At 39.9% G+C, this 22,538-nt stretch overlaps 1 protein-coding gene across 1 annotated transcript; it reads left to right on the top strand.

The window, feature by feature from the left end:
* Nucleotides 1-56: 56 nt before the first annotated feature.
* Nucleotides 57-20,702, top strand: BAG1 (BAG cochaperone 1). Its single transcript, XM_082499482.1, has 7 exons — nucleotides 57-114; nucleotides 3,370-3,498; nucleotides 3,649-3,731; nucleotides 4,428-4,541; nucleotides 5,050-5,157; nucleotides 17,534-17,596; nucleotides 20,018-20,702. The coding sequence occupies exons 1-7, from the start codon at nucleotides 72-74 to the stop codon at nucleotides 20,105-20,107; spliced, it is 630 nt and encodes a 209-aa protein (XP_082355608.1). The 5' UTR covers nucleotides 57-71; the 3' UTR covers nucleotides 20,108-20,702.
* Nucleotides 20,703-22,538: the final 1,836 nt, after the last annotated feature.

Below are 22,538 nucleotides of genomic sequence, written 5' to 3'. Positions count from 1 at the left end.
GGGCGGAAGTGACGCGCTAACCCGGCGCCTTCGCAGGCGCCCGCAGAAGGGTTTCCGTGTGGCGGGGTGAGATGGCTGCGCCCGGAGCCCCGGTTACCGTTACCGTCACTTACAGTAAGAGTCGCCCGAGGGGGGGGAAGGGGGAAGGGGCACCTCCACCCGCTGCCGTCCCGAGCGCGGCCCGAGGCCTCTTCCCCCGGCGCCCCTCACCGCCGGGACGCTGAGGCCCGGGCCCCGGGGCCGCCCTTGCCTGCCGGCGCCGCTCGCCTCGCCTCGGCCGTTAACGGTAGCCCGGCACTGCGGGGCGGGCCCGCTTCTGCCCCTGGCGGCGGGGGTGAGGGGGAAAGGGCCGGGCCGCGGCGCTGGAAGAGCGGCCGGTGGCGGCCCGGGGCGTTGCGGGGAGGTGGGGGGTGTGTGGCTGCTTTTGGCGCCCGAGCGGCCGCGGCTGCAGCTCCGCAAAGCCTCGAGGAGGCGGAAAATGGCGGGGCTGCGGCTGTCAGATAGGTGGTGGCAGCGTCCCCCGCCTCGCTGGGCCAGCGGCCGGGCAAGTCTCGTCCCCGGGGGGGGACAAGGCTCACCCTCCACTTAGCTTGGCCTCGGTGCCTGCTGCCTTGCGGTTTTGCTCCTCTACTGGCCACGTCTTCCCACTGTCTCCCTCGAGTTGATCCAACAGAAAGGGGAAAAAATAGCCTTTTCCATATCACAAGATGATCAAACTTGCTGCACTGGGATAGATCTGCTGTAAGGGTGATGGTGGGAACAGGTGACAAGGCTGTCCTTGCCAGAGAGCACAGAGCAGAGATCCCTTTTTTGGTAGTCATCTTCATTTAGATGAAATCTATCACTGAAGTCAGCACTGTATGTTAAAAATAGGTGCTACCTGATGGGCCCTCATCTTGTTTGTTGGATAAGCCTGAATGTCATGGTTTCATCAGTGTTGACAGTCAGGTGCTGACCTGATGAAATGGGTTACTCAAAGGCCAGCTGGCATGATTGAAGTTTTTTTCCTTGGGAAGAGAAATCAGAAGGAGAAGAAGGTGGAAGGGAAGATGGGGTTAAGTTTGCAAATAAATATAATAAAGTTACTGCAAAGAGGTGAAAATATCCTGGACTGCATGGTTCTTAAGAATAAGATAGGAAGTACTGTGGTTAAATTTTGATGAGGTGGATCTAGGTGAGGCAGTGGGAGGAATGAGAAGGATAATAAGATATTAAATCAGCAAGGTATTCAACAGCTGATTGTTGTTAGCAGAACTGTGGGTTTTTTTAATTATTTTCTAATTACTGAATAATAAATACTGCTCCTGTTCCTTTTGTGTTATGTTGGTGATGTTCTTTCCACCTTTAGAGCTTATTTATTTTTGCTTGCTCATTTGTGTTTTCAAACTGTTACGTTATTTTGTGAAAATGTTTCCTTTTTCACCTGGCAGTTTTATCTAAGAGTCTTTGGTGACTAACTTTGTGGAGTAATCCATTTGAATCTTCATGATTCATGTGCTTATTGATGCCTTCAGAGAGCTCCATTTGATCTGAGGCATTTTCATTTACAAAGATGACAATAACAATGATATTGACATATTTATAATTCCAACATCTTGCTGTTTGCCAGCAGTCGTCATCTGAGAATGTTTTTATCTTTCCAGTTGTTGTATTTACTTTATCATTAATAAATAGCAAATAGAAGGCATCCTTCATCTTGAACTTCAGCTGTCTGATTTATACCTGTTGCTGTCAGGTGCTGATTTACTACTTAGCGCAAACATTTTTATTAAAGTTTTGCATGCATGAGTGGAAGTAAGGAAAGATGGAAATAAGGGTTAAGAAAGAGAATAGTAGTAGACCTGCATGTATCACTTAACAGTCTGCAAGATATTGAATTGACCTGTTTTTTAAATGTATTTGAACTTTAAAAAAAGACTTTGGAATCTTGCACTAGCGGTTACTTTAAATTAGTATTGTCATTTACTGAAGCAAACTGATAAGCTGTAATAGCAGTTCTGATCCATGAGGTATTCTTCATGGTGATTTCACTCTGCTGTGAATTTTGAGTAAAACTTTTGTTACAGTCTGCCTAAAGTGGTACTCATATTTTGTAATTAAAACTGTTTCTATTGCTAGGCAAACTTTAGCTGTTCTCTTCCCCATTTGCTGTCTGTTTGTTTGTGTGTTTTCTCCCAACTGCTGACAGCCCTTACACAAAGCAGTTGTATATATCAAATCAACCTTTTGAAATATATTGAGATTAGGACCTATGTTTTTGTTTTTTTGTTTTTGTTTGTTTGTTTGTTTGTTTGTTTGTTTTTCCCCAAAACAAGTTAGGAAGAAGGTCTGTTTATGGAAAATGCTTGGGGGAGAGTTTGTATAATGTGATTTTGAGCTTAAAGTCATTTTGGAATTAAGAAATATTGTTGGAGCTTGCAAGTTTTTGAGGCTGCAGTGTCACTTGTCATGTGACTCTGAGAGGCTCAAACATTTTAAAAGCAATGTTTCTAGCACTCTTCTTTGTAAGAGATACATGCACTTCAGATTAGTGTCATGGGAATAGTTTTCTTTCTGGTATTTGTTAAGGAGTTCTCTGTTCCTGCAAAGTAAAAAAATGCCTGTCTTCATTTCCCCTGCAGCCAGTGGTGGCTGATTCCTGTGGGTGCTTTCAGATTGGCAAGCCTTAAGTGTGTGGGAGTAGAGGGTTATAGAAAGGGCCTATTACAAAGCAGAGATTAACAGACATACTCCTTTTTTCAAAGAACTCCCTGCTGTTTGCATGCAAGTAATCTTAAGGAGTCTGAGTAGGATGCTCCATAAGTGGAAGGTGATATATAGGCCGAGACTTCTCAAAGTGATTAAGGCTGCATATCAGCAGTATGATGGGAAGAAATAATTTTTGGACTGTGAGAATTTTCTCAGGTGGCTGGTGGAGAGGAGACAGGGTAGACATTCATCACTTGCTTCTTGTGTGTGAGGAGTAGGGAGCAAAGGAAGTGATAAATTGTCTCAGATTCCCCAAGACTTATGCCATTAAAAGTTCCTACAAATAGGGAATGAAATGCATCAGGAAGGTGTGGGCTTTCATGCTTCAGCTTGTGGGATGTCTGTATACCATCTGCTGCACTCTTAAAAAGAGGTGAGGAGTAATATTTAGTAGGAGCGTTATGCCTTATTGAACTCTTCAGGTTATTAGAATGTAAAACAAAATTTTTAGCTGAGGTAAGTCACTCCAAGAGGAAGGAAATGCTATAGAATCCTTTGAAAATTATCATTGTATGTGAGAATCAGTGATTTGAGAACTTTCTGTGTTAATGTAAATAAATATTAGAAACCAATTCCTTATAATATTTTCTAGGTAACAATAAATACTCTGCTTTTGATTAGGTAATGAAAAACACAGTATTCAGGTTGCTTCTCAACAAGAAGATGGTGAACCTACACTACAAGACATGGCTGTACTTATTGAACAAGTCACTGGAGTTCCAGTTCCTTTTCAGAAACTTATATACAAAGGTAACTTATACATCTGTTGATGTCTCTTCTAGATGATACCTTTCATTGTAGTCACTTTCAGGTGTCCGTGGTTTGAACATCTTCAAAAAGACATTCTTATGCCACTAACTATATTTTAACTGTCTTTTTCCTCTTTTGTTTTCCATTTAGGAAAGTCTCTGAAAGAATTGGAACAACCATTGTCGGCACTTGGTGTTAAAAATGGTTGCAAAGTCATGTTGATTGGGAAAAGGGTAAGTGTTGCCTTTGGACCTTTTTTTATTTTGCTGTCTGTGGTTCAGATGCTGCACACAGAAGCAGGCTACAGCATAAACCTAATCTTGTATGCCTACCCTCAAAGTTGAGTTCAATCTCACATTGTTCTGTAAATAACTCGCAGTTTGTACATTTCTAAAATTACATCATTAACTGACTTCTGCCTTATGTTATTGACAAACTTCTGCCTAATCTGTTGCTTGTCAGTGCTTATGAACCTTCTTTGCACTGATAACCTTATCTGCTCATCTTATTTTTCTGGTTTAAAAAAAAAATATGGCTGTACCTACTGAGTCTGCTGGGTTATTTTTAGTGAAATGACTTGTTGCTGTCTTTGCCAAGTAGAGGGAAAGGGTAATATCTCGTGATATAAATGCTACCTGTACTTTAAAGATGCTAAGCTAACAAAAAAAGAAGTTTGCACTTTTCCTTTTTTCCTTCAAATTCATCTCATTTAATGCGTTTATATAGATTGACACTTTCACTGTATTTGTAATTAAGCTTTGGAAGAAGCTTATTAAATAAGTATTTAAACATGGGAAGAATAACCAGTGTAGTATATATTTTAAATCAGCAGAAGCCTTTATGTCTGTATCACCACTGTTGCTGCTTTTTAGCTGCATAGTTTCTCTATTTATTCTGTAGTTGTGAATGTTGTACTTTTGAATACACAGAATAGTCCAGAAGAGGAGGCTGAATTAAAGAAGTTAAAAGATTTGGAGAAGTCAGTGGAGCAAATAGCTAATAAGTTAGAGGAAGTTAATAAAGAGTTCACAAGTATCCAGAAGGTATGCCAGTTTTGTGTCATTTTATATCTTTACAAAACAGTTTTGTAGGTGTACGTATTTAAAAAAATACTGTTTAAAGGTTTTGAATAGTCATTAATAGGCTGCCCCTCCTAACTGTCCAAGGACCCTGTAGAATTCTTACAGAATTTCAAATGCTATTTATGAGTTTCCAAAATAGAGACATGGAGCCTTTTGGAAAAAGGTAAATATTGTTGCCTATTGGATAAATTATATTCTTTAGATCTGGAAAAACATGAAGAGTTTTCTCAAAGTCCAAAGAAGAATATCTGTTACTTGTTTATTCTTTCAAGTAAACCTAGCAGATCTTGCATTTAGCATTTCAAGGATTGGTAGAATGCAGATTGAGATTGGAGTCCCTATCATACTCGAAACTACAGAAATAGTAAAAGAAGTTTTCTGCTGTTATGGATTGACGGATTTTTCTAAGCTGAGTATTCAGTAGGATATGGAATGATTTTGTCTTTACTTCCCTCTTTTTCCTCCTCAGGGATTTTTAGCAAAGGATCTCCAAGCAGAAGCGCTAAAACAGCTGGACAAGAGGATAAAAGGAACTGCAGAGCAGTTCATGAAGATCCTGGAACAGATTGATGCCATTGTAAGTAAATAACCACAGAAGAGGGTCAAATCCCAACAGAAACTTACTGTTAAGAATATATCTTTCTTGTAATTTACTTGATTTTTTTAAAATACTAAAAAAATATTTTGGCTTTGAAAATTAGTTAATTGGTTTGCTCATTTTTTCTTTAATATCCAGCTCTTGCCCCTGTATGTCTCCAAAAGACTACTTGGCAGCCTCTATTTCTAAATGGTGACATTAATGCCTATGTATGCATCCCCCTTCTACAGACGAGCTTCATTTGAGGCAGCAGCCTATTAAGACTACATGAAATGGGTATCCTTTACTCAAGTTTTACCCTTTTAGTTTGTCTTGGCAAACTTTAGTGTTAAACTTCATGGTCATGGGGGGGAGGGGGGAATGAATACGCTTTGTATTCTATATCTCATAGGAACAAGGAGATCCTGAAGACGGAAGAATTTTCTGGTCAGTCGTATGTGGACTGACGGTAATTTTATTTGAGATTAATTATGTTGCATATCCTTGTAAAATCCATATGTTGTAATGTCCTGCTCTGAAGGAAAAATGCTGCTTTTCTGTGGTAGTGATCTCTTTGGGTCTCCTCCTTTGTATGGTGACCCTTTATGGGATTGTTTCAGAAAGATGCCATGCAAATGCTAATAATTGGTGAACCAAATGTAGTTTAATTGATGGACACTTTTTGGAAAAGTTCAGCAACAGACTAAATCAAAGGGTAATAATTTGAATTGGCCATTATCAAATACTGTAAAATATGGATGTGTTCCTAGGAATGGTGGGGAGCTCATTATCTTACTTCCTCCTTTCATATTTTGCACCTTTAATGGTAAACTAGCCTTTGCCGTTTGTTATAGCCAACAGTTCTTAAATACTTTTTAAAATTGTATTATGCTAAGTATTGTAAAGTCTTAAAATTTCTCTTTCCTTTTTGCCTCATATAGAGGAAAATATTTTGCTGACAGTTCTTGAATGCTGTTGGACTTACAGACTTTGTATAACTGATTCCTTCTTTGAAGTGGCAGATTTACTATGTGTTATCGTGAAAATAGCAATAAGGTGACAACTGTTTCAATTGGATGGGATTAAAGCTTATTTCTGATCCCTTAAATTTCTGATACTAAGTCCTATTTAGAAAAAAATTAGTACTTGTAAGCTGGTGTATAGTTCTGGAACCCAGCAAGCAGCCTTTTAAAACCTTTTCACTGCTTCCTAATTAATCCAAACTGAATTTCCCAAGTTTACTTTTGATTCTGGTACTGTTTGTATGGCTTAAACAGAAAGCATGCTATTATCTATCTCCTTGTCTGAAATACTTTAAATAGTACTGGACAAGGGACTCTCAGGTTTAATGTAAGATTTTAGAAGATTTAAAATCTGATGACTTCATGTTTAGATTTAGGAAATAATGGAGACTCTGTGCCTCAGTTTTGTCTCTTGTGAAAGTGGAGCAGCCAGAGCTAAAACTAATTATAATTAGTATCTCTTAATATTTGTAATAGTTGTTTGTTACGTTGTTGCGTAAGAGCCTATGACATTGACAAGCCTCTTTTTTAAAGTAAGAAAGTGAGAATTTTTATTGCCAGTGATTAAAGTTTTTACGTATACCAAAGTCCATATGTATGTATTTTAATATACAAAGGTGGGTGTGGCTTTTGTCATGAAAACTGAACTTCTGTGAAGTCTTCAGATGCGAAGGGTGTAGCTGGGTGGAATCTTTACATAAAATGTAGCTTTTCTGTGTACTGGTATTACACCAGGTTAGATAAACAGGCCACCAACTTCCCGAGGTATTACTTAGCTGTATGGTAGTTGTGCAACGTACAGAGGTAGCAACACAGAATGGTAATGAGGTATGTATATGAACGATAAATGGGTTCCACTGAAGTAAAAAGTGGTAAATAGAAATGTAAAGCAGAAAAGCATAAAGCTTCCAGAAAGTATTTTATCTGTATCTCAGAATTGTTTTATACAGTATTTAGTATTCTTTTTGTTAGACAAGTAAAAAGCAGGTTCTGACAAATCTCTCGAATGCTATTGACCATATAGATGTACTGTTGATTCAATCAACAGCATGTTAGAAAAAGATAAGGGAAAAAAAAGAAGTGTCTGAGTGAACTGTTTTCTAAGCTAAGACAGAAGAATGGATGCATTGTAGAAGTGAAACATACAGTAAGTTCACACTACAAATGTTCCAGTTTGTTTCTTTGGCAGAATTGTTGTGAAAGCTCTTCAAAGTGTCTTGGCTGTCATACATTATTTGGATCAATCAAAACCATCTAGCCTGATACAGCTTGGTGCATCTAGCTTGAGCCAAGTAGGGAAAGTGCCCTTCTGGACCTGTTGTTTGTGGACAGAGAAGGACTTACGGGTGATGTGACAGAGGCCGTCTTGGGCATAGTGATCACAAAATGATAGAGTTTTCGATTTTTGGAGAAGTAGTGGGATCAGCAGAACTACCACTTTGGACTTCCAGAGGGCAGACTTTGGCCTGTTTAGGAGACTGGTTGACAGAGCCCTTTGGGATGCAGTCCTGAAGGTCAAAGGAGTCCAGGAAGGGTGGACATTCTTCAAGAAGGAAATCCTAAAGGCACAGGAGAAGGCCCTCCCCATGTGCTGAAAGACGAGTTGGTGGGGAAGAAGACTGGACTGGCTGAACAGAGCTTTGACTGGAACTTGGGGGGGGGCGGGGGAAGAGAGTTTATGACCTTTAGAAGAAGGGGCAGGTCACTCAGGAGGGCTACAAGGATGTTGTGAGGTTATGCAGGGAGAAAATTAGAAGGGCCAAGCCCAACTAGAACTTAATGTGACTACTGCCATAAAAGACAATAAAAAATCTTTATGTAAATACATTAGCAACAAAAGGAGGGCTAAGGAGAATCTCCATCCTCTCTTGGATGTGTGAGGAAACACAGCGACCAAGGATGAGGAAAAGGGTGAGGTACTTAATGCTTTCTTTGCCTCAGTCTTTAACAGTAAGACCAGTTGTTCTCTGGGTACCCAGCCCCCTGAGCTAAAAGACAGACAGGGAGCAGAACGAAGCCCCTGTAATCCAAGTGGAAATGGTGTGTGACCTGCTACAGGACTTAGACACACAAAAGTCTATGGGGCCGGATAGGATCCACCCAAGGGTACTGAGGGAACTGGTGGAAGTGCTCACCAAGCCACTTTCCATCATGTATCAGCAGTCCTGGATAACCAGGCAGGTCCCAGTTGACTGGAGGTTAGCAAATGTGACGCCCATCTACAGGAAGGGCAGGAAGGAGGATCTGGGTAACTACAGGCCTGTTAGGTGCCAGGGAATGTTATGGAACAGATAATCTTGAGTGCCATCACATGGCATGTACAGGCCAACCAGGCAATCAGGCCCAGTCAGCATGGGTTTATGAAAGGGATGTCCTGCTTGACTAACCTGATCTCCTTCTATGACAAGGTGACCTGGTTAGTGCATGTTGTTTACCTGGACTTTAGTAAAGCCTATGACACTGTTTCCCACAGCATTCTCCTGGAGGAACTGTCTGCTTATGGCTTGGATGGGCGTACTCTTTGCTGGGTCCAAAGAGTTGCAGTGAATGGAGTTAAATCCAGTTGGTGCTTGGTCACAAGTGGTGTTCCCCAGAGCTGAGTATTGGGACCAGTTCTGTTTAACATTTTTATCAATGATCTGGATGAGGAGATTGAATGCACCCTCAGTAAGTTTGCAGAAGACACCAAGTTGGGTGAGAGTGTTGATCTGCTTGAGGATAGGGTGGCTCTATAGAGGGATCTGGACAGGCTGGATTAATGGGCAAGGCCAATGGTATGAGGTTCAACAAGGCGAAGTGCCGGGTCCTGCACTTGTGTCACAACAACCCCATGCAGTGCTATAGGCTTGGAGAGGGGTGACTGGAAAGCTGCCTGGCAGAAAAGGACCTGGGATTATTGGTCAACAACTGGCTGAATATGAACCAGCTGTGTTCCCAGGTGGCCAAAAAGGCCAACAGCATTCTGGCCTGTATCAGGAATAGTGTGGCCAGCAGGACTAGGGAGGTGATTGTTCCCCTATACTTGTACTGGTGAGGCCGTGCCTCGAATACTGTGTTCAGTGTTGGGCCCCTCACTAAAGACAGACGTTGTGGTGCTGGAGCATGTCCAGAGAAGGGCAATGAGGGGTCTGGAGGACAAGTCTTATGAGGAGCAGCTGAGGGAACTGGGCTTGTTTAGCCTGGAGAAAAGGAGGCTGAGGGGAGACCTTGTTACTCTCTACAACTCCTTGAAAGGAGGCTGTAGCAAGGTGAGGGTCAATCTCTTCTCCCAAGTAACAAGCAATAGGACAAGAGGAAACAGCCTCAAGTTGTGCCAGGGGAAGTTTAGATTGGCTATTAGGAAAAATTTTTCACTGAAAAGGTTGTTAACCGTTGGAACAGGCTGCCCAGGGAAGTGGTTGAGTCACCATCCCTGGAGGTATTTAAAAGATGTCTAGATGTGGTGCTTAGGGACATGGTTTAGTGGTGGACTTGGCAGTGCTAGGTTAACAGACTCAATGATCTTAAAGGTCTTTTCGAATGTAAACGGTTCTATGATTCTATACAAAATGAGATTTGTATGGTTATAGAAAGCTGAGGGTGAGGACGCCTGCATATTGTTTTCTATCTATTCTAGGGATGTCACCCTCTTACTGTTAGCAGACAAGCTCATTAATTAGAGGAGCTGAGTTTGGAACTAATGTTCCTTTTTACTAGACTCCATGTGTTCAACAGCTATGAATTTAAAAGAAGTGATTTTGGAAGTGGAGGAGTAGGTTGGTAGTCATACAGTATTGGGGTGGGAGAAAAAAACCAGTGTTGTCACTGCCACAGGTGTGAAAGGAAAGTCTTCCTTTCACAGCAGGACGGGTGGAGGGATCTTCTGAGTATCTTACAAATTTTTGATTGCTGTGACAGTGTCAGACATTCCTGTAAGCCATAGATCTTTTGAAGTTTTCTTCAGGAGAAATACAAATTGAGTCACATTCAACAGCTGAAGAGTAGTGGGTGTGCGTCACCAGAAATGTCATTTATTTCAGCAGTTAAAACATTTCGTCCAGAAGTAAAAGTCAAAGTACACTACTTATTACAAATCTGAGTGAGTAGAACACAGAAAATCCTTGGCTTGATCAGGTGGCACAGATTTTTTAAATAATAGAAAGGCTTTTTCAAGAAAAAAAAAGGAAAACTTTTCTGAGATCAGTAGGAAAATTTAAATCCACAGTCATGACACTATGTACTTCTTGAGAACCTGCTCTAATTTACATGAAGTTTGTCCATGATACTGCAGAGAGATTACTTTGTTCTCTTGATGATTTCTTATTAAATGGCAGATTTGTAATCTAGAGAACAGATTGTTCTAACAACCGAAAAAAAGCTTTCTCTTCTGAAATACCAGTCACTGATTTTGTTTACATAAATTGTCAACAAAATCATCTGTCAAATAGCATGTATCAGTATTGAGGACATTGATAAAATTACTGACTCATAATTATGTTCTGGTAGCCCATCCTCCTTTCTTGAGGATTTTTTTAGGTTATAATTCCTCTGCAAAACTTAATTAAATTATTGTACTGTTCTGATGAAGCTTTTTTCACTGTCTCCTTGTCTCTGCTATACTTGTCATTTGGTAAGTCAATACCAAATTAACATATCAAGGATTAAAAGCAAGAAGTATTCTGAAACAAACATCATTGTGCCTGTAACAAACATTTCCCAGACTTCTGGGAAGTTTTGCTACTTACAGTGAGATGAGAAATTATTACTAAACCTTTAAATTTATCTGGATAAGTAAACATTTGATAAACATTTCCTATTACAATTCTTCAGTCTCTTAGCATGAATCATAAAGAAAATCAAAGCTTTGGGGGAAAATTTTTCTGAAGCACAAGGAGCATGAAAATACTATCATCCCTCAGTGAGGGTAGAGCGCTTAGTTACCACTTCTGCATTCAGAAAACCCATTGACAAAAGCTGCCATTTAATAGCTGCTTTTAAAGAAGGTGCTCAGATGTCTACTTAGATGAAAAAAATTCAGTGTCAACATAATGTGCTTACCCAATTTACCAATTTATTTAACAGTAAGTTTAAAAAAGTACAGGGCTGGTAGTCAATAAAAATGAGACACTGAAATACTATATATTAGTTTGGATAAAAAAAAAAAAAAAACGAACGGAAAAAGCTTCTTGTTAGATGGATGGGGTGTCAGCAAAAAAACCTTGTTTGCAACTGATTAGCATTGGTGCCTTGCATAGCAGGGTGATTTTTATTTTTTTAAGCAATTTGATAACAAAAAATGTTTCTAGCTATTATTGCTAGTGTAGGAGATTGCTTATTTTAAGAATGGTGTCCCTTTGGCTCTGATAAGATAGTCATAAATAATAAATTTTACTAGCATTTGTTTTGTTTATTAGCTGACTACAGTGCTATAGAGTGGATTCAGGCATCAGGTATTACCTACTGGGATCTATGGTTTGGGAAATAAGAAGTAACCAAAGAGGAGAACAAAGGTGTGGTGGTAATACGAAGCTTAAAAATCATTATTGGAAGCACTTCCAAAACAAATGGAACTTGAGCAAAGCTGTAGGTGATGTTCTGTGGCAAAAGGAGGTGATTTTATTAAGAGATTAGTTGGGAAAGGGGAAAGAAATTATAAGAGAGTCTGTATTTTGTAAGAAGCTGTGCTCAGGAGAGAGAACACTGGGTTCATAGTTAAAAGAATGTTCAAGAATAGAGAGGATGAAGAGGCAGGAAAATGCAGATGCATGAATTTATTACTGTGTAAAAGGTGATTGGTTTTAAGGCTTTCTTGTATGAAGCGTGAGTCGTGTATACAAAAGATGAGTCTTTGAGGATGTAGTGTGGGTGTCTGCACTGCATCTTGTCAGTGTATCTGTGGGGTGAGAACTCTCTTGAAGAGATGTGGTTGAGCAACTGTGAATTTGGGGGTGTGGGGTGAGAGATAGCCACTGGTATCAGGGAGACTCGGGGTCTCTTTGTGGATGGATGGGGGGAGGGTAAAGAACCTGTGCTCAGGAGTTCTGCAGAAGTTGCTGGGGCGAAGCCAGTGCTGCATCACTTGTGAAAGTTTAAGACCATACAGACCAATGACTGTGAGACTTGAGCAGGGTTTTCTCACAGAGAAAGTGCAATGCAAAGAGGAGACCTGCTATAAAAGTAAGAATATGCTGTGCAGTGGAAAGCCAAATACTAATCCAAACTACCACTCTGCAAGCAATGCTTGCACCAAAACGTAGATTTGGCAAGAGTTTTGCATAAGCACTGCTTAGGCTTAAGCTACTCATTCTTTAATTAAATTTGGTTTTAATTAAATATTGAAATGTTATTGTGACTTAAGGTTTAATGCCAGCTTCACCTGTTAAACCCTGAATAGTTGGACAACGTATTCCTGGAGAGGAGACGTAAGCTGACTAAGGTAAAACAGACAGACTGTGAGACTTCATTTGATGTTAAGATTTGTAAAGTTTACTAATTTGATTGCAAAATACCTTTTGAGCAGCTTGATAAGTTAGTACATTTAGGCCTTCCAATTCCATGTCTCTGCCAGGGGGATTACAAGGTGTGATTTAAAAACAAACGAAAATTGGCTATGAAGGTATGCAAGCAAACATAGGCTTTTGCATGCAGAGATGTAATTAAAAAGAGCAGTTTTGAAAAATGTTGTCAAAAATAGAAATAGTCTGAATGTCTTCTCTACAGTCAGATTTCAAAGTTTCCTCCAGTTAACAATATCAGTTTTAGAAACAGACTTTGTGTGGTAAGCTCAGCTGGAGTTCCCTGTCTGTTGTTGAAAGTTAACTTAGGCCTGTTTGCTGTTTCAGATTGGTAGGAATACTTTGCATAGGCCAGAATCTCTTTCAGAAAGTACAGCCTGAAATAAGTACTCAGCAAAGGGAGACGGGCAGTGTGACCGAGCTAGTACATAATTTCATTTTTAATTTGATTATTAAGAAATTCCAAGTCATGGAAAACTTCAAGGCTTAAAAGGATTTCTGTGATAATGAGATAACACCTTCATTTTCTGGTAAGAATCAGCCATTAATAGTTAGGCCTAACCCATCTTTGTTCTTTTAGGCTATTATATACATAGAGTCAAAGTAGTATGCATCAAATACTGTGTTAAATGTTTCTTGTTATATTTTGTTGGTTTCAAAAAGTGAGTTGTGTTGTTGAAAACGAAGGGAAAGTTAGGAATCACAGAATGTTCAGAGTTGGAAGGGGCCTGTAGAGATCATCTAGTCCAACTCCCCTGCTAAAGCAGGATTGCCCAGAGCACATTACTCAGGACTGCATCCAGGCGGGTCTTGAAAATCTCCAGGGAAGGGGACTCCACAACCTCCCTGGGCAGCCTGTGCCAGTGCTCTGTCACCCTCACCATAAAGAAGTTTTTCCGTGTATTTGAACGGAACTTCCTGTGTTCTAACTTGTGCCCATTACCCCTCGTTCTGTCACTTGGAACCATTGAAAAGAGCCTGGCTCCATCCTCCCTCAACCCATCCTTTAGATACTTGTAAGCATTAATAAGGTCTCCCCTCAGCCTTCTCTTCTCCAGGCTAAAGAGTCCCAGCTCTCTCAGACTTTCCTCATAAGGGAGATGCTCCAATCCATTAATCATCTTAGTTGCCCTTCGCTGGACTCGCTCCAGCAGTTCCCTGTCCCTCTTGAACTGGGGAGCCCAAAACTCAACACAGTATTCCAGTTGTGGCCTCACCAGTGCAGAGTAGAGGGTGAGAATGACCTCCTTCGACCTACTGGCCACACTCTTCCCTATGCAGCCCAGGATTCCATTGGCCTTTTTGGCAACAAAGGCACATTGCTGGGCCATGGATAATTTACTGTCTACCACAACCCCCAGATCCTTCTCCTCCGAGCTACTTCCCAGCAGGTCTGCCCCTAACCTATGCTGGTGCCTAGCATTCTTCCTCCCCAGGTGCAGGACCTTGCACTTGGTTTTGTTGAACCTCATTAGGTTCTTCTCTGCCCAGCTCTCCAGCCCGTCCAGGTCACGCTGGATGGCAGCACGGCCCTCTGGGGTGTCAGCCACCCCACCCAGTTTGGTATCATCAGCAAACTTGCTGAGGATACACTCTGTCCCCTCATCCAGGGCCTTAATGAATATATTAAAATTGGACCGAGTATTGACCCCTGGGGGACACCACTGGTTACAGGCCTTCAGCTAGACTCTGTGCCGCTGATCACAACCCTCTGAGTTCTGTCCTGCAGCCAACTCTCAATCCACCTCACTGTCACCTCATCTAGCCCATACTTCCTCAGCTTCCTAATGAGGATGTCATGGGAGACAGTGTCAAAAGCCTTACTAAAGTCAAGGTAGATGACATCCACGACTTTCCCCTCATCCAGCCAACCAGTTATAACATCATAGAAAGCTATCAGATTGGTCAAGCACGATCTACCCTTGGTAAATCCATGTTGACCGCTTCCAATAACTTCCTGTTCCTCAACGTGTTTGGAGATGACATCCAGAATGAGTCGCTCCATTACCTTCCCAGGGACAGAGGTGAGACTAACTGGTCTGTAGTTCCCTGGGTCATCCTCCTTGCCTTTTTTGAAGATCGGAGTGATGTCAGCTTTCCTTCAGTCCTCGGGCACCTCTCCTGTTCTCCATGACTGTTCAAAGACGATGGAGAGTCGTCTAGCAATAACATCTGCCAGCTCTCTCTGCACTCGCAGATGCATGCCATCAGGGCCCATGGACTTATGAATGTCCAGCTTGGCCAAGTGGTCTCTGACACGGTCCTCCTCAACTGAGGGAAAATCTTCCTCTCTCCAGACCTTCCCCTTTGCCTTCAGAGTATGGGATTCATGAGGGACAGCTTTAGCAGTGAAGACTGCTAATGTTTTAGCAGGAATGTTTTCTTGTGTCATTGCAGGGTCCTATGTCTAAGATCCCTTGGAATACTTCATATAACTTTGTAGTTTTTTTTTTTTTAACTTTTTTTCCATGTGACAACTATAAATACTCCGAAGGCAGTCCTTTTTATTTGTGAACTAGAACTTGTGTTTGAAGATAATTCACCCGCAGCTTTAAACTAACTTCTCAATTATTTTCTAATTTATTTGGAGCATTCAGTTTCTGAAAGAAAAACATGTATTACAGTCTTTTCACAGTGTCCTGCTTGTTGGGAGGAGACATGGGTTTAGTATGCTACAGTGAGCAAGGGCTTATTGCAATACGCTATACTAGAAAGTACACTTTTTAATGAGCAAAGTAGTTTCCAAAATGAACAACTGAAAAAGCTATGCTTTGGAAAATGGACATGTGCCGCTTGTAAAAAGGAGTTTTCATTTTAGGTAGACCATTGTTGAAAATTTAATAACAGCTTCTGAACCTATCCTGTGCTGTAAGTCTAAGGATGTAAGGCGACATTACATAAATTAAGAAAGTGACCAGCATAGAACAGGCTCTTGTAGGAGGATTGACATTGTGCATGACAGATTCCTGGATTTAACCTGGTAACTTTCAAAGCTACTTCTCTTTCTCACAAAATCAGAGGAGTTGGAAAGGATAGATAGGTGATGGAATGCATCTTAGGACAAACTGAAGAGCATTTTTGGTATTAAGAAGATTAACATAAATTTAAAAAAACAAAACAGACAAACAAAAAACCAACGTAGCTTTTAGTTTCTAGATATTTCTGTCCGTGTTTGTAAGATGACACTGCACCAATTTGCATTTGGAAGGGTATCTCCCTTAATCCACTTATTCTTGTGCCTCTGATCCTGATGGTCATTTTTCCACCTGAAAGAAATATGTCCAGTTTCTGGTTCTGTTTCAGGAGATGCAGTCTGACAAAAGCTCTCAGTAACAGAGATACCTTTTCCGATCTTGAAGGGAAGTGTTAAAAGTTAAAAGGAGTTTTATACAGCTTAACAGTGCTGCTGTTTAGGAAAACTGGTACTGGAATAACAGAAATGGAAGCTGGAGTGAACAGAAGATTCTTTCTTATTCATCTTCCAAAAGCAAATTAACAAAATAAAACAAAAAAACTGATCCTGGGAGTTAGTATAGTAGTAACAGTTACTCCCACATTCAACTTTCATACTTTCCTAGGAGTCATGAAGCAGCATTATGCAGTCCTTCCAGCTGAGTGTAGAAAGAGTGAGAAGTATTTTAAACCAGAAGTTTATGTAGAGGTAAAATGTAAGAATGTGTCCCAGCTTGCTTTGTTGCATACCCATTTTCTCCTCACCCACAGTGCTGAGGATGCCTGTTAAGCCTGGTGATTATTATTTCTTTGTCTGATATCACTTACGCTGTGCTAATCACTGCACAAATACTGGAGCAGTGTGATCCCTGAACTTTCTGGAATCTTCCTGGAATCCTGGATGCCTGTAGTTTCACTTCCCATAATGAACTGTTTTTTAGTGTGAAGTCTTGTGGATTTTTAACTCCTATATTTAAGACCATGTATGTTTGGCTGGACACTAAAAGAAAACTTTTTTTTTTGGATTGTTATCAAAGATTATGTATCTAACCCTCCCAATGGGGCTTGCATTTTAACTGAAACAAGAGAGTAATATAAAGAAACCTCTATTCTTGATATGGAGTTAGTAAAGTAAAAAGGTGTACTAATGAGAAACTGCAAGATTTTATTTTCAACAGTGAGAGCATAATGTTTCTAAGAATGTTCACATAAACTTTATATGATGATAATTATCTGGTTTACCTTTTTCAAAAAAACATCATAAACTTGAGCACCATTCCCCACCAACACCCCAATTTCACACTGCTCCAAAAGGACAAAGCATATAACATTTGCTAAGTTGACATACACAAATATATTGGCTGGTAGGAGTATGGAAAATTATCCAGATTGAATTAAATTAAAAGCTGTCAAGATGTAACACTTTACATCTGTTCCCTTCCACAAGTAGATTGCGGAGAAGATCAGATGTACAGCTTAAACAGACTGGCAATGCCTGCATTACTGATGATATGTTCTAATGGTGGCGAGTGATTGTGTTAGTGTGTTTGTAAGAAATGAATTCATCATGCAGTCTCAAAAAATCTGAAGTTGAAGCTCAGCAGAACAGTTAACATATGCCACAGTAGACAACAGCAGTATATGCAGTTACTGCTCTATGTTACCTAAAGAAACATGGTAATGTAAACATGCTAGCTCAATTCTTTGTAATTAACATGCTATAGCCCAGATTGATTGAACTTACAACTTTTTCTTTTAAATTCTTTCTTGTGTAATCATCCTTACTGAGCAGGCATGGCATTTTCAGGATGCCTGTTAAGAGCATTCTTTGATACATTCAGTTTTTGCTGTAAGTTTAGTATGTGAATTTCAAGATTAAGCTGCATCAACTTGTCTATTTTACTGCAGAATCTGCCAGAGAATTTCAGTGATTGCAAACTGAAAAAGAAGGGGTTGGTGAAAAGGGTTCAGGTGAGTTGTTTGTTTTTTTTTTTCCCATTAATGCTGGGTACTCATATTCCAAGAGTTTGAAAATGAGAGCTGTTTAGAGTTTTAGATTTTTTTCAGTGTTTGTTCTTACATTGGTATTTCTTAGGACCTCCTTTAAGAGGTATTCAATAGCTTTATAAAACATTATACAAAAATACAGGTTTTCATAGTTCATTATGTTTTCAGATAATGTTTGTAATTTACGTTAGTCGTTGGCCTTATGGCTACCTGATGATGTAAAGTAATTTTGATAACTTGTAAGGAAAATGGGATGATTCCTCCTTTCCCATGTCTTGGTGGGCTGGAGTAATGAATAAGGTCTGAGCACAAAGATGCAGTCAACTGTAACTCCTGCTGGACCTTCTTAGAGTTGTTCTTTGGAAAATTTAGTTTCTATTGTTGTACCAACTTTCTATGGAGATTCTCTAAAGTAAAATCTGTACAGAAGAAAAGCTTTGCTTGGGGTGGCTTTTTTAATTGCTTTCACATTGTATGATGCTTAAAAATTCCGAGGTGGTGTTTTCTTAGAGACCTTGAACTGAAGATTTGTTACTAAATACTGGAATTTATCCCTCTGTCCTCTTCCCCCAAAAGCCAAACTTCCATAAATGAGTGGTAATGCTACTCAAATTACTGCTCTTATTTGTGTTGTGCTATATGTAGTATGCTTCAGTCACAGGTCAGACTCCTGACAATTATTTGTGAAAATACCTTGCATTCATATATGGAGTTTAAATATTTTTTCTTTTACTGTAACCTTATTAAATGCTTCCTATAAATGTTTCCCAAACCTTTTAAAATAGCCATCTATTTTAGAGGAAGCCTTGTCAAGAAATACCTCATAGTAGGAATGTTTTTTGTTATAACTTTAGGGACAAAGCCCTTTGTATTCTGTTACAGAGGTAAGTTCAGATAATGCAAATTGAAATGAAGATCATTGTTGGGGTAGCAATGTTGTGTGGGGCTCTGAACATGCTCTTGGTTCCGTGTGCCTAACCAAAGCAGCAAAAGTTTGTAATAGAGATATAGCTATAACCCTCATGGCAAGCTACTAGAGCTCCACTCTTGGGTGAAGTTATTGCAGAAATAAGTGGGGCTTTGTGAAAGAACTACTATTAAAGCATAAAACGGGCTCTGTTGAGCAGAGATCAGAATTATTGTTGTGCTTTTATAGGCGCAATGTTCTGCAACTGTAAGTTGTAGACCATTTGAGGACTGCAGAAGAATCCAAGGGATTTCAGACCAGAGCAGTCAACAACAATTTGTTTTTCCAGAGCAAGAAAACAATGGCAAGTTATGCTCTTATTAAGTATTCATGAAAGCGAGTGGGGGCAGGTGTTAACTGTCTTCTGTTGGTGGCAATCGCACATCTTCCAGAATGGAGAGGCAGGTATAAAACACTTGCAGCCAGCAACTGCAGTTGTTACCACCATTACTTTTTCATCCCTCAAGTGCTTGCAGAAATGGGTTGATGCTGGCTCAAGTGATTGGTTGAAGACAAATGGTTCAAAACAGTGTAATGGTTGAGAAACACTCACCTGGCGCAACAGTTTGCTGCCCTAGAGGGAAGGAAGTTTCTTAATTTCATTTTAATGTAAATAACGTAAAATATCTGGTTTGACTGTTAAAGTCTAGTGCAGACATAACAACACTGAGTGCAAGACCTGTATAGATAGTGGGAGACTTTTCTCAGAAACTACAGTATACTCACATACATTGGAATTGGCCTAAAAGAATTTATTGGCTTAAAGCGCTGGCATTTTGTGCTGTGTACATCACAAGCAAAATGATGAGTAGCTGCTGGCTCTTAGTTGCTGTGTGGGCGTAGCTATACTTGTAAGAACTTGTGGGCAGGTTCTAAGAAAGCTTAAGGTGCTGTAGACTGCCCTTTTTGGAAAGGAGCCTTCTGTCTTTTGAGGCATACCAGCTACTTACTGATAAAGATGGGGTTCATGTTGACGTGCAGTCCTGAGAAAAAGAAGAGGCCTTGGTTTAGTAAAGCTTGTTTTAGATTTCACTGAGTGGGTTTGTTGCTCCCACCCTCAGCTACAGAAGTATGTGTTTTAGAGAGGAGTTTAAAAGTCACGTTCCAGACTGAAGCACTGACTGGTCTGGACTTTGATCCTTATTGTTGTTTATGAACTTTGGATTCAACTCAGAGTACTTCAGTGGCAGGACTTGTGAGGATGGGCATCCACATTGTTGCCTTATCAAATACTATGCTTCTGTTGGATTCTGGGTAAACAAAATTGTGAATAAGCTATTGTTAAAGCTGAACTGGAAGGTCGTTGTTGAATTGACTTCTTCAAATTCATGATTGAAACTGCAGTTTCTGTTCTTAAGAAGGCTCTACAGTTGCTATAATTGCATCCCCAATAACACGTGTGTGTTTCTTGTTCTCAGGTTTTTCTTGCCCAGTGTGATACCATTGAAGGAAATATTGGTCAAGAAATGGACAAGCTACAGTCAAAGAATTTGGCACTGGCAGAATGAGGCATTGCCCTATGTAGTTAGGAAACATAATTGCTCTATGAGCAAGAAGAAAAGTTTGCTCTTTGTTTTGGAGCACGTATTCAGCTTTTTTTTTTTTCAAGCCCAGTCTGTTAGACTGATACTAGTCAATCATTTCTTGCTGGTTGTCTTGTTTGCCGCTTGGTTAGATGTATTATTTTGAAAAGAAAATCCTTCCTGAAGAATTGCAGAAATAATCTTTGTGGTGAATTGTTATATTTCACATATATCTTATGGACGAATGTTTAGTTCACTAAATTACAAAGTTTGCAGTGATGGGCAATTTTGTCTGATATGTCTTTGCATTTATTTACAGCTCAAATCAAAGAAGGTCTATAATCATGTAAGTGCCATAAGTTGCAATTGTAGGACTTCAGCTTGATTGAAAAAGGCAAACTGAGATGACATCTGGCAAAGTCGAACATTGTAGTAGATGGTTCAGAGCAATAAAAAAAAACCCTACGCATTTGTATCTACTTAATGTTTGTATGCATTTATAAATATAAGAAAGCTTAAATATAAGGGAGTCGTACCTATTTTAGCCTTAAATTGTCATAATAAATGGCATGTACTGTAACATGTATGGTACTTAATTTTGAGTGGTGCTTTAAGTTGTTACTGAGCTCCTTGATACAGACATATGTTTTTTACATAGATTTCTGATGTACTGTGGTTTTTATAGATTATTCTTATTTTTATTGTTTGTGTTCTGTCTTGAGTTACAGTGGGAAATGAAATGAGATTACTCATGCTGCTCATATGCCAAGGGTTCCGTTTAAGCAAGGTATAAATAAGGAGCTATTTTCAAAGATTTTTTTTTTTTATGCTTTTTTCCCCGATTTCACTGAATTCATGACACTATATTTAGTGGAAAATGGCAGTGATTATTTCTAGTCTGTTAATATAATCAATGAGTTTTTATAACAAAGTGACACAACTTTATTTTAGCAATGCTATGCGACTAAGGATTATGACTGGTTCTTGCAGTCAGATATGTGCGATGCTTAGCCTTCTCTGTTAGGTGAAAAATAAGCTTTTGCAGGAGATAGTAACTGTCGGCAGGCGCAGCCGACTTTGCAGTTGTTGGTCAGAGCCTGTAGCTAATGTACCTATAGTGGGAGTTGCTTTTTCACTGATGCTTCTGGTCGGTAGATCAGTCATATATGCAGTGGCTGGTGAAGTAGTGACTGGTAAGAAGCCTGTTTCTGTGGGGGAAGAAAAGCTCTTCGTTTCAAGTGAGTCAGACTGAGGACTTTTAGAAATGGACTGTAGCTAGTCAATCTTTATCTATATGTGATAGTTTTAAGATTAGCTGTCCTTTCAAGATAAAATAGGAAATCTGTATAAAAAAAAAAGTTAACTTGTCATAAATTATAATAATACTTTAGGTATTATTTAAGGTTTATTAAAGTATTATGTTTGATATTTGTAATTGGAGGAGCATTGCCATTGGACAAATTAAGTGATAGCCCTGCATTAGAAAGTGTCACTTTTATTCTAAAAATGCCTTTTGACCATACCAAGATTGGACTTGCCCTATATTTTACCGTTAACGAGTTTCTTAAAGGTTGTATTTTTTCCATATGTAACTCTGTTAGCATCTGTGGAGGATTTTAAGGTTTAAACTCCTAGGAAGCTTGCCTGTCATATTAGGAAATTATATGTTTGGTAGGACTGTGGATATTTTTTCCTTGGCTGCTAAGTCTGGTCATGCTGCATTTTCCCAGCACTTTAAGGTTAGGAGGAAAAAGAGTTGGTTGTAGCCATTTTTGTGAAGCCCTACCTTGCCTGGTGCTGCTTCTGGACCAGATTCAGCTCAAGCCAGGACACTCTTAAACCACCAGCAACACTGTTGCCTAATTCAGGGGATGCAAAAGTATCCACTTGCTTGTGGTGGAAAGGATCCTCACCCTCTCAAGTGTAAGTCCTCTAATGCATTGAACTTATACGGGTGCGTGTATAGTAAGCAAAGTGTCCTCTTGGCCATGAGAACTGGGAGCTGTGGTCGTGGCTAAGACTGACCGTTTCTGCTGCTTCTTCCTATTGTTCTCTCTTGGGTGAGAAAACTAAGGCTATAGGCAGACATCATCTTCCCAGCACTTGTTCCCAGAAACTGCTGCTTCTTAAGGTGTGCTTGTTGTGAGTACATCCTCAGCCTGTCTCAAAGCCAGATGGATTAACTTTAAGATGTTCCATAGTAGATCTTTTGATAATCTGGTGCTTGGAGACAAAGAGAGTGATGATGAACCTCTCCCACCAGCACATCTGGATTCAGCAAGGGGTGGTTGTCCTAGGCTGAAGTTACCTTACAGTGTAACTCCTGGCATCAGTGTGTTTGGTTTCTAGGACGAAAGTATGTGTATGAAGACAAACTTTAGCAGTAAAAAAATTTCTTGTCTTCCAAATATAAAAA

This window comes from Vanellus vanellus, assembly GCF_965231255.1.
Source record: "Vanellus vanellus genome assembly, chromosome: 2".
Taxonomy (NCBI): domain Eukaryota; kingdom Metazoa; phylum Chordata; class Aves; order Charadriiformes; family Charadriidae; genus Vanellus; species Vanellus vanellus.
This window is presented reverse-complemented; position numbering and strand designations above follow the sequence as displayed.

Bases quoted from the DNA above. Each gene is read 5' to 3' on its own strand.
- BAG1 (XM_082499482.1), top strand. From the start codon at position 72: ATGGCTGCGCCCGGAGCCCCGGTTACCGTTACCGTCACTTACA. The intron at 3,499-3,648 runs GTAACTTATACA...TTTTCCATTTAG, and splicing joins TCAGAAACTTATATACAAAG to GAAAGTCTCTGAAAGAATTG. The intron at 5,158-17,533 runs GTAAGTAAATAA...ATTTTACTGCAG, and splicing joins TGGAACAGATTGATGCCATT to AATCTGCCAGAGAATTTCAG.